Genomic DNA, 12,365 nt, shown 5'->3' with positions numbered 1-12,365 from the left:
TGGTTTCAAACAGTAGTTTTGCCATTTCCCCTTGGGGAAAACCTCTATATGCTTCAGTTTCTTAAATGAAGAAACTTTTATTTAAGGTTTTTTTTTTTCAATAAATAAGTTAATGTGTAAATGCTTTGTCAAGTTACTAGCAGGGAATAATTTAGTAGGTATTCATCATTATTATCATTACCATGATTTTTATATAAATAAAAATTATAATGGACCATATGTTTATATATATAATATATATGTTATATATATATTCAAAGTGCTTTAGTTACAGATACAGTGCAGTGTCTAATACTTCCTGGAAAACTTAAAGACTTCTCCTAAAGAGGGGATAATAGGGTTAATTGTGGATTCATTGCTGTCACAATGGCAGCCCGTGGGAAGAGTCTTGAAGAGAAGTGAGGCTTTAAGTAGAACTGGAGCAAAATATGTTAGTTGGGGAAATGTAATATAAAAAGGTTATGACGATGAGCTGTGGGAGTTTTTAATGGGCCCTATATGCCATGGTAACTGGCTTGGACTTTTAATCAATAGACATCCAATGAGAAGTTTTGGAAGAGTGATAAATTCATATTTGTTTTTGAGAAAAATCAAGCTGTCAATTGTGAGGAAGGCAGCCTAAAGCAGAACTAGTGATAGGCCTCCAAGGAAAATGTTGCTATCATCTGTGTGTTAAGGCAATATTAGAGGGACTGAAGATGAAATGCAAGTTTAAACAACACTTCCAAAGTAAAATCAACAAACACTGTATTATATCACAGGACAGTAGCTCAAACCAGTGTACTGAGAGCAACCTTGGAAATCCCCTTCACGACTTCCTCTATCTGCCAATATTCTCCTGCCACCCAGTCCCACACACATTCACTCTATCACCAAGACCTGTTGATCTCAAATCCTGAATCTCTCTCTAACTCTGTTCTTTTCTTGCTATCTTTACTGTCATGATCTTACATAGGCTATCACACTGTCTTCTGTGGACTATTTCATTAGCTCTTTATTTTACTATTGCTAAGCTCATCCATTTCTAGTTTATCCTTATAGGCTGTCGTAGTAATGTTGCTAACAAAACTTGATCATATCACTCTCCTAGTTAAAATTTTCCAATGGCTTTAGCTGTTACTCAAAAGATAAAAGATCAACTTAATTATAAACAAACCAGATACCTATTTCTCCATCCTCAATTATGGCCATACCAGTTTCAAGAGTATCAGTAGATGAGAGATTTTGTTGTTTACTCAAAAACTAAGGGTCTCTGGTTTGCATGTGCTCTCTATGTCATGAAATCAATCACAGTTTTTTTGGTGAATTTTGACAGAAAGCTTGCTACCACAACTACACAGTCATTTAGTTAATCTAAGTAAGGAATTAAAGGCCCTCCATAATCTTTCCCCAGCTTATTTCCAACATGACATTTCCAAATCTTCCCCTGAAGAAACAGGTGCATTCATCATCCTTTCTCAGAACACGTCTTGTGCTTGACCACTTCAAAGTTTCTACTCATGCCATCTCTCTTGTGTGAAACTCATTGCCCCTTTCTCTCTTCCTCTCCAGACCCTAAACATTCTCTGCAATCATTTTGCTCCCTGAAGCACCCGCAAGTCACCTCAGTCCACAGCGTTCACCCCTTCCTCTGAAGTGCCCTAGCATTTAACATCTTACTATTCATTTGCAATTAACAATCAGTTCCTGCCTTTTTCTATTGCTGTATTGTTGTATTCAATTATTATTTATCTCTTGCTTTGTTTTATAACTTTTAAAGTTTTATACTTTATTTCCTAAACTGGACTGTAATCTCCTTGAAAGCTAGAATTTTGGCTTCTACTATTATTATTATCACTTTTAGGCCTTACAGAATATCTTATATATATTAGGGATTTTGTGGTTGCTAAATTAACGTGTTGACTGATATAATACATCTACAGAAGAAAAAATACAAACAAAAACAGTTGAAGTTCATAAACTACAATCTGTTTGAGTTAATGAGCATAACTTTTTACTTATTAAATGTTACAATTTTAAGAGAATAAATGCAAACACATCAATGAAATTTTAATTATCAAATTTATTTAGATAGGCAGGAATATCTGTGCTTCCTTTGTAACAGAAAAATCAAAAGCCCTATAACGATATAGTGCCCAATTCCTGTTTAGTTATACTGCCCTCTAAACAGAGAAAACCTTATCTTTTAAAGCCAAGGGTTGAAGGAGGAAGGAGGAGGGAGGCATTGAGAGGGGCCAGAGAAGGAGAAAGGGGAGAAGGGACGGGAAAAAGAAGGTGCAGAGGAAGAGATAAGGGGAGGAGAGTGGAGGGGAAAGGAAAAAGAAAAGGGAAAGGGAACAAGAGAAAGGAATGGGGGGAGGAGAAGGGAAATAATCTCTTCTCATTAAACTGGTTGTCAAAGTACTTTCCAAAAAAGAACACAGGATCCTGTTTCTGACTAAACCAGCTTTGTTCATTTTCCCCTCATGTTCCTCTTAGTGACATGGTCAAAATTGTGGCTTTGAAGGTCATTCTGGTTGCCTGTAGGAAAGTGGAACTGCAGACATGAGGATAACATGTAAGGGAGATGCATGGAGTGCCAGAGTTCTCCCTTCTCCATCCATCCTTCTCATTGGAAAGAGTGAGAAGATTTTGGAAACTTTTAGAGGTTAAAAAATTAACATAATATTTCTACTTACCAAGAACCTAGTGGCTTTCTTCTGTAATTGATAGGGGAAGGGACATGATGCACCAAACATGTTACTGGAATTAACTCTAGTATAGAAAGCATGACACTAAGTTATGGAAAACTTAACAATCACAATGTGGCCACTATTCCCTCAAAAACCACAGCAAGAACAAAGCAAAACAAAACAAAATCCTGATTTTTCTTATAGGAATTTCTTCTAATGTGCTCTTTCAATCTGCTTTTTAAAATACCTAGCAATAACATAATAAGTTCCATTTGATCCTTCAACCCTAATATAATTTTGTAAAATTACTGCAACTGAGAAGTCTGAGTAGAATTAAAATGCTTTTGGATGTAAACATTTTTTAATGGTTCAGAATCATCTCATTTATCTAGTCAAAATTGCTTTGGTATTTCATATTGGTGGAAAAAATAATATAGGAACAACATTATCCCTAGCAGAGCAGTGAGATGGTAATGAAATCCAAAGTGGTGAAAGTGGCGATTCTGACGAACTGATTCCTGCACTGCCATCTGCCTGCTTGCTCCCTTTGACACAGCAAGTTATTTAATGTGGTGAGAAAGAAAGTGTTGAAGCAGTATCATTATTTACTAGAAATCACATGTCAGGAGTTCAGTTTAAAAAAAATAATAATCCAGGAAGTTCAGGCTAAGCAAAACTTGGGTCAACAGATGGCTTACGTAAATGTGTGGGTTAGGTTTTACTGGGAAACTCCAGCCTCGAATAGGTGACAGCAGTCAGATCTGGAGCCCTTCTTTCCTTCAAAGCAAAACCTCTAAGTAGGAGGAAGGAGTCAAAAGCAGTCACAACCCAAGCTAGCACAAATAAGCAAATGGCATACAGTCACCTATCTGGCGTGACTTCAGACGCACGCACACATGCACAAAATATTCTCTCCACTCCCTTCCATCTAAAAAACCTTTGAGAGTTTTTTTGAAACTTGCCTTGTTTCTGCCAAAATACAATTATGTGCAGTGTGAACTGAATTTACTTGAACATTTTGTGAAAGGAGAAAGGCTGAGGCACAACTTCAGAAAGATTTAGTGGTGAATCATTATTCTTTTCAGCCACATATTTTCAAATATATTGTTTGTGGGATCATTTTCAGAAGATTATATGGAATATGAAGTATCACCAGGACGCTTACTATCTTACAAACCTCATCATCTTTCTGTGGCCCTCACATGCGCACTGACCATCACAGCCTTCCTTCAAGTCCTTGACTTGAAATGCGTGCCCGTCTCGGAGTCTTGGAACTTGCTGCGTCTCCCACTTCGATGCTCTCCTGGCCATAGAGGAAGGTTCTGGTCTCCGGTTGCTCCTCAGCTCGGTAGTCCCCTCCACAGTGAGGTCTTCCCTAGCTATCCCACCTACCAACTCACACCACCAATTCTGTCTATCTTCTAATGCTAATTTATTTTCTTCCTTGGCACTTCTCACTGTCCTCCTCACATTTTTGGTCCATAAAATGCAAGTTCTATTTATATATACCCATTCACTCATGTTTATTGAGCATCTAACTTATGCCTGACACCATTCTAGGTACTTGTGATTTGGCAGTGAACAAAAAATGTTCCCCGTCTTCACAGAGCTTACTTTCTAGTTATGGAAGAGAGGGTTTTTCTGCAAGAAATGTACAAATGAAGAAATACATGTAAAAACGGAGAAATGACTTAGAGGGAAAAAAATAGGGCAGATTAAAGAGGATTAGGAATGTCAGGTTGCAGGGGTAAGAGTAGATTGCAATGTTAGAGTCAGGGTAAACCACAGAGAGAAGGTGAAGTTTCAGCAAAGAACTGAAGGAGGTAAGGGTAACAGACATGCAGATATCTGATGGAAGAACATTCCAGCAAGGGGAATCACTAACACAAAGACCTAAAGCAGAAGCAGGTGTGGCATATTCCAAAAACTCAAGAGGGTCACTGTGGCTGAATAAGTGAGGAGGCGAGTAGAGCAGAGAATGCCTTGGAGTCAGTGAGGGCCAAGTTCACACAGAGCCTTTATTCTGATGGAAGCTGGGAGCCACTGAAGGGTTTGGGGCAGAGGCATGAGATGATTTGACTGATGCTTTAAGGCAGTAGTCCCCAACTATTTTGCCACCAGGAACCAGTTTCGTAGAAGCCCATTTTTCCATGTTGGAGGGATGGTTTCAGGATGATTCAGGCAAGTTAAATTTATTGTGCTCTTTATTTCTATTATTATTATATTGTAATATATAATGAAATAATTATATACCATAATGTAGAACCAGCGGGAGCCTTGAGCTTGTTTTCCTGCAACTAGAAGTTCCCATCTGGGGGTGATGGGAGACAGTGACAGATTATCAGGCATTAGATTCTTGTAAGAAGCACACAACCTAGATCCCTGGCAGGTGAATTTCACAATAGGGTTTGCACTCCTACAAGGATCAAATGCCGCCACTGATCTGATAGGAAGCAGAGCTCAGGCAGTAATGCAAGCAATGCAGAGTGGCTGTAAATACAGATGAAGCATTGCTCACTTGCCCAACGTTCACCTCCTGGTTCCTAACAGACCACGAACTGCTACCATTTCATGGCCCAGAGACTGGGGACTCCTGCTTTAAGGGATAACTCTGCCTATGAGTTGAAAACATGCTATAAAGAAGAAAGGGAAAAATGAGACCCTACATACCAGGACACCACTATACGTTGAGCCTTTGGGATACACTGTTTGTTGAATTAATTAATATATGAATGAATGAACTACAGAGGCTGAAGAATAAGAGACGCAGAGATCCTCACAAGTATGAAGTAAAAAGTGATATGTCTTCTCATCTTTATGAATCAGACACAGTATAGTAACATCAAACTTTATAATTATGTGTGTGGTTCTATGCCTATATACATATATGTAAATATTTACTACTTGTTCTCTGTGAAGCACTTTTAATTTTGACAAATACCTTCACCTATTTTATGCTACATGTATAAATATCCACATAGTGTCATGTTCATTAATGCCAAGCTACTGCTATATTAGGCTACTTCCATTTCCTGAAAAATAGCACATTCTAATACTGCTTAGTTGAGGTGAATTTTTTAAATTCTGATGAAATAAGTCTCATCTTGCAAAACTAAATGTCATAGTTTCAATTCCCATTTAGTTATACTAGTTTGAAAAGAAAAAAGTTCCCACAGCCACAGATTCTTTTTCAACCTGACAAACTTATTTCTGAAGACTTTGGGCACAAGAAAGGGCTCAGAGAGTGAATCTGGAAAGCCCTATACGAACCCATCTGGAATAAAAAGAAAGCACAGATGGCCTATTGGCAGTAGATTCATCTATGAAAGACAGCAGAAGTTTAAATGTACTATTTTTAAACATGCCAATATAGTTTCAGGATTATCAATTTCAAGGTTGAGTAACTGTAAGGTTTGCAGAGATTATCTTGTTCATCTAGTTAGTCACAAATATTTATCAAGCATGTACTATGTGTCCGCACTGGCAATACAGAGTTGAGCTGGACAGTGTCTGTGCCTGCGCAGTTCGTTGCATGCATTCTCAATGTTGGTAATGTCACCCTTGGGGAGAGAAAATTCGTTCTTGGCTGAGACACAAAAAGGCTTACTCTTTCAGATGTATAAAACACAGATAAATATATGGTACATAAACAGACATACAGTATATCCGTGGTAATAAAATTTCACAAGGAGAGGTGATTAGAAAAAAAAATATTTCAGAAAAAAAGACTCCCTGAAAAGCCATTACAGCAACAAGGGAAGGAAACAAGCAAGTGGTTGTCATGAAATATGGTAACTACAGTGATAAGGAAAGTACAAAATGCTGTAGCTCCATATACCAGGAACACTTAACCTGGTACAAAGGAGGATTGAGGGAAGGCTTCCTTGGCAAGGCTGCACTTCAGCACCGATGTGAAAGAGGTTCAGTAAGAATTACTCAGGCACATAGGTAAGGAATGGTGTGTTACAAGCAAAACAGAGAAGAAGCTGACGCAAAAGTACTGGACAATCGTAAACACAGACTTTTACTGAGGAAAATCTATACAAACCCCTAAATTATCTATGTTGGCTAATTTGGCTTGACTAATTTGGCTACTTTTATAAAGTCAGGCAACAGAGAAAACACTAATAAGTGAAAGCTGAATTCCTATCACATTTTTGGACTTCATGTCTGTCCTCTCTGACATAACGGCCTTTCTTTGCATGGTCTGCCATCATCTCAGTAAGGCCCTTACCACCTCTTGCCAGAGAATTCCAACCACCACTGGCTTGTCTCCCTTTCATCCTCTCATGGCAGCAAAGCAACGTGAGGCTCTCTGGAAGCAATGTGCCAGCTGAGCTGCCTGGAGAGCAGCGCTTAGGTACCCCTCTCCACTCCACATCTTCATGCTGATCTACATCGATGCCTTAGCCTGCCAGTTAAGAGTTTGTAGAATCAGGCTCTAAACTACGGAACAGAGAGAATTTGAGTATTCCTTCAAGTCAATAGTTCTTAAACTTTTAGAATCTGGAGACAGCTATAGACCTCCCCTTATTCACCAAGTCATAGATATTTAGGGTGCTTACTATGTGCCAGGCACTGTTCTAATCACAGAAGAAGGAACCTGGATAGAATAGACAGGGTCCTTCATTCATGGAGTTTGCTTTTTAAAGAAGCAAAGGAAAATAGAAAATACATGAACAAATAAATCTAAAAATATCAATGATGAGTGTTAGGAAGTAAATCGAGAAAGGGTAACAAGTTAAAAAAGTGACCTCAGATTAGAAGATAAGGGAATAAGAATAACAAGTGACATCTGAGCTGAGCCCTGAATGATAAAGAAGCAGCTATGGGACTATCTCAGGGAAAATTGCCGCATGCATAAGTAACGGCCGTATGGTGCAAAGTCTTATGGTGGAAATGAAAATGCACAGAAGAGGCCAGGCATAGTGGCTCACGCCTGTAATCCCACCACTTTGGGAGGCCGAGGCAGGCGGATCACGAGGTCAGGAGATTGAGACCATCCTGGCTAACACGGTGAAACCCCGTCTCTACTAAAAATACAAAAAATTAGCTGGGCGTGGTGGCGGGCGCCTGTAGTCCCAGCTACTCGGGAGGCTGAGGCAGGAGAATGGCGTCAACCCGGGAGGCGGAGCTTGCAGTGAGCCGAGATCGCGCCACTGCACTCCAGCCTGGGCGACAGAGCGAGACTCCGTCTCAAAAAAAAAAAAAAAAAAGAAAGAAAGAAAAGAAAAAGAAAATGCACAGAAGCAAAACTGATAGATGTACACCAGATTGGCTGGCTATACTGTCATCAAAGCCTCATTTTCAGTATCAATGGCTTAATAAATTCCTCTACTTATGCATGCTTCCCATGGACCGCGGGATCTCCCCCAAAACAGCAAGTAAAGTTAATGTCGCCAGGAGACTGTTCCTCTGTACTGAGGTCTGCTTTCAAGTTCACTGGTTGGTGTCCAGGTCATATCATTTGTTAAATATTTCTAATATTATCTCTGTACTAAAGCATAGTACAGACATCATACAACATCAAAGGTGTACCTGGATGCCCTAAAATCCATCTTGTATCTTTGACTAATAATCCTAGCTTTATGTGCTAACAAAGTGACAGCATAATAGCCATTCAACACACAGGAAGCAGATTTCTTGGGTCTGAATTTTAGCTCTGTCATTTACTTAGCCATGAGAACCTGGGCAAATTGCCTAAAATTTCTGTGCCTCAGTTTCCCATAAAATAAGGACAATTATGTATCATAGGATTTTTGTGAGGGTTTAGTGATACAATGCATGTTAAGTATTTGAAAGGCCTTTGGCATATTAGACATTATTACAATGGTTATTACACAACTTGAGAATTCCTGCTAAGCTATGCTTACCACCCCGGTCAAATGCATTATATTCTCTCCCCCAACTTGCCTTTTTTCTTCATTTCCACTGTCTGAATTTCCACCAACTTACAAAGCTCAGATAAAATGCCACAAACACCACAAAACTTCTACTGGTTACAGATTATAAAAAAGCCATTTCCCTTCTCTGAACAACTATTAGTACCATCTAGTACCAACTATTAGTACCACTGTTTATATCACCTAAATATAACTTCAATCAGTTACTATCTTACAACGTAATTTTGTGTATTGTTTTGTGTACTTATTCACTGGATTATAAATTCATTTACAGAAGCACTATTCCATAGACATATAATTTGAGATACATATGTAATTTAAAATATTCTATTAATAGTAACTATATAAAATGTTTAAAAAATAAAAGAGGAAGTTAATTTTTATATATTTTATATAACCTCATATAACCAAAATATAAATTTACCATGTAGTCTATGTAAACAAATTATTAATGAGATAGTTTATATATTATTTGTACTGAGTCTTTGAAATGCAGTGTGTATCTTAAACTTACTGCCCATCTCAGTTTAGACTAGCCATATTTCAAGTGCTCCACAGCCACATATGGGCAGTAGTGACCATTCAGAACAACACAGCTTTAGGGCATGTATTATCCTTTACAGCTCTGTATTTATCACAAAGCCTAGCGCAGCACGTCCCCTATTTCAGAAGTTCAATATTAACATTTGCTAAATTACTTTAATGATTTATTTTAAATCAGTACAAAATCTAACCGCATGGAAAACACATTTCTGCTAGTCATAGACAAAAAATATAAACGTGGGAAAATGATTTTAGCTTTCTTTAAAGAACAAGAAGTTTGTTTTTACCTCAAGATCAATGAAGTAAATTTTTCAGTTATATTTCTTATTAAAAAGGTAGTTTAGATTCACCAAGTCCTGTTTCACTGAAAGAAACTGTAATATACAGCAATAAAATGTATTTATTTGTGTGTTTGACATGTTCAAAGAAATAATTTAATCCTACTTTCTGACATGAGTAAGAATTTTAGGCAAACATAACTCATGAAACAACCATGCAGAATCTGGTAAGTTTCAGTGTAAATATTTTGAGGTCATTTTTCTCTTCACCATGACTTTTCCTTAAAATGATGTGCTCTGTAATGTATTTTTTTCATAAATGATTTTCCAATGACTCAGAGGCAGTTACAGAAAATGAATGACATTATTTTCATAGTTAGCAACAACATGCTGTGGGGACCAGACCAGTCTGAAGCATTCTTGTTAGAAAGGCTGATATGAACAAAAGGAGAAATCCTAACATGTTTTCTAATACTCTAAAATTGGACCTACCTACTCCTTCTTTATTACCTCTATTCTTGCCTTTTCTTTTAACTGTATGTGTCTCTATGACTGAAAAACTGATTGTGTTACAGAATTATAAATAATTAACAAAATGTAGTAATTAGAAAAGTAAAATAACTCACCTTTGGCAATTTCAATGGTAATTTGCAAATTGGCAACTGAGAATGGTTTTCATTAATTACGAGAGATTGATTCAAGTTGGGGACTATCTTTCCTTTAGGTACTTTGTAAACGACAATGGTGCCTTTATAATGAGGGCAGCTATAGTTTCCAAATTCGTCCACTTCTTTGATTTGGAGTTCCAGCCTAGGTTTTCTTTGCAAGTGAAAAATAAGTGTGTAGTCTTTTCCATAATCCTTCCCGTTGCCTAAATAGAAGTAAAATGTATTTATTACCATTAAGTTATCTCACTTTGGGAGGCTGAGGCAGGCGGATCACGAGGTCAGGAGATCGAGACCATCCTGGCTAACATGGTGAAACCCCGTCTCTACTAAAAATACAAAAAATTAACCGGGCGTGGTGGCGGGCACCTGTAGTCCCAGCTACTCGGGAGGCTGAGACAGGAGAATGGCGTGAACCCGGGAGGCGGTGCTTACAGTGAGCGGAGATCACGCCACTGCACTCCAGCCTGGGCGCTAGAAGGAGACTTCATCTCAAACAAACAAACGAAAAAGATGTGTCACTTTGTGTTACTTAATTGTTAAAAATCCAAATAATTATTTTATTTTAAAAATACGATTAAAACTTCTGTGTATCATTGTCTTTTGTCAAAACATAACCTGACAAAGGAGCAATAGGCAGAGACCATGTAGATTACTCGAAAGATTTCTCATTGGTTGTTGGGCCAGGTGCTCTCTGGCTGCTTCTAAATCAAATAATCTTTAGCTTTTCTTTCTCTATTCCATTTTGATATAACCAGAAACTACTTGAAATATTCAGCTTTTGCAGCATTTAGAAAATTATTTTCACCCATTGAGAATTATCTTTTTCCTTTCCCCTAACTATTCATATTGTGACCTCACAATAGACATTCTAGAACTGCACTCTCCTATAACATGTGGCAATTTAAGTTTAAATGAAAATTAATGAACAGTAAATAAAACTAAATTTAACTCCTCAGTCAGTCTACCCACATTTAAAAGTCTCAATGACAGCATAGGCATAATAGCTACCGTAATGAACAGCACAGATATAAAACATTTCCACAAGTGTGGAATTGGACAGTGTTGATCTAGAACTTTCAGGTGTAATAGTTATTGAATTTGTGTTACTGAAATTTCTATGAAAACCTGACAGATTCTCCTAAAATGATAATATATAAATGTTTTATCAACTCCTTACTGAAAATTTTAGAGGTTTTGTGAACATAACCTTTCACTTATTGGGGTTTTATCATGACAATCAGGATATTTCATCTTGTTATTTCAACAGTAGAATAAACACTACCATGTTTCCTAAGGCAATATATGTCTACATCAGAATTTGTAAAATTTGCAGGAAGCTATAATGTAGCACTTAAGATGATATGTCTTGGATGTATAGATCTAGGTTCAAGTGCAGCCTCTATGATTTGTGTATTCTGTAATATTTATCTGTTAATACTTGTCCATTGTTTTTCATATCTCTGAGCTTCTTAGAGCCTGAGCTTCCCTTAGCTTCCTTACCCTTAGAACAGGAGAAATAAAGCTTAACTTCTAGGATTGTTTAGGAAATGAAATAAGAAAATTTGGATAAAATAATTGTCATAGGGCCTGGCACACAGTAAGTGCTCAATAACTGACAGCAATGATAGCAAACGATAAGAGGCAGGATTCTTCCACTATTTGGAATTTGCGTGCAAAAAAAAAAAAAAAAACTCAGATTGTTTAAAGAAATGTCAAGACGAAGCTTTTTTTCTTTTCTTTTTTTTTGAGACTGAGCCTCACTCTGTCACCCAGGCTGGAATGACACAGCTCCACAGTGGCACAATCTCAGCTCACTAAAACCTCCACCTCCCAAGCTCAAGCTGTCCTCCCACCTCAGCTTCCCAAGCAGCTGGGACTATAAATGTGGGCCACCATGCCTGGGTAATTTTTTTTTTTTTTTTTTGGAGAGACGGGGTTTCACCATGTTGCCCAGGCTGGTCTCGAACTCTCCTGAAGGCAAGCAATCCACCCTCCTTGGCCTCCCAAAGTGCTGGGATTACAGGCATGAGCCACCGCACCTGGCCAAGATTTAGCTTTCATGTCTACATGGAAACTTCCTTCGGTTATTGTAAGCCAGCATGCAGTTGACTGCCCAGAGTTCTCCCTCATGGAAAACTTTCCATTTTGCCCAGTGAACAAAGACTTCAGTGAGAGATGTAGAAGATACCATGACCCTTCTCCCGGTCCTGACTGCTTGAGATCATTTTGGTGATTTTTCTAAAGCTCAGTTAAATCTAGAAATAGAATAACTCCAGATTACAGATGGTGTAGGAGTAGATC

General features: G+C 37.9%; 1 protein-coding gene across 2 annotated transcripts in view; it reads right to left on the bottom strand.

Annotated features, from left to right (window-relative positions):
• The window catches only part of DTHD1 (death domain containing 1), a 63,676-nt gene that overhangs the window by 20,937 nt on the left and 30,374 nt on the right, over positions 1-12,365 (bottom strand). For both annotated transcript variants that reach the window (XM_003832151.5, XM_034958432.3), the window contains one exon: positions 10,023-10,267. In XM_003832151.5, coding sequence (XP_003832199.5) covers positions 10,023-10,267 — 245 coding nt within the window. The remainder of the gene's footprint in view (positions 1-10,022; positions 10,268-12,365) is intronic.

This window comes from Pan paniscus, chromosome 3, assembly GCF_029289425.2.
Source record: "Pan paniscus chromosome 3, NHGRI_mPanPan1-v2.0_pri, whole genome shotgun sequence".
Classification (NCBI taxonomy): Eukaryota; Metazoa; Chordata; class Mammalia; order Primates; family Hominidae; genus Pan; species Pan paniscus.
This window is presented reverse-complemented; position numbering and strand designations above follow the sequence as displayed.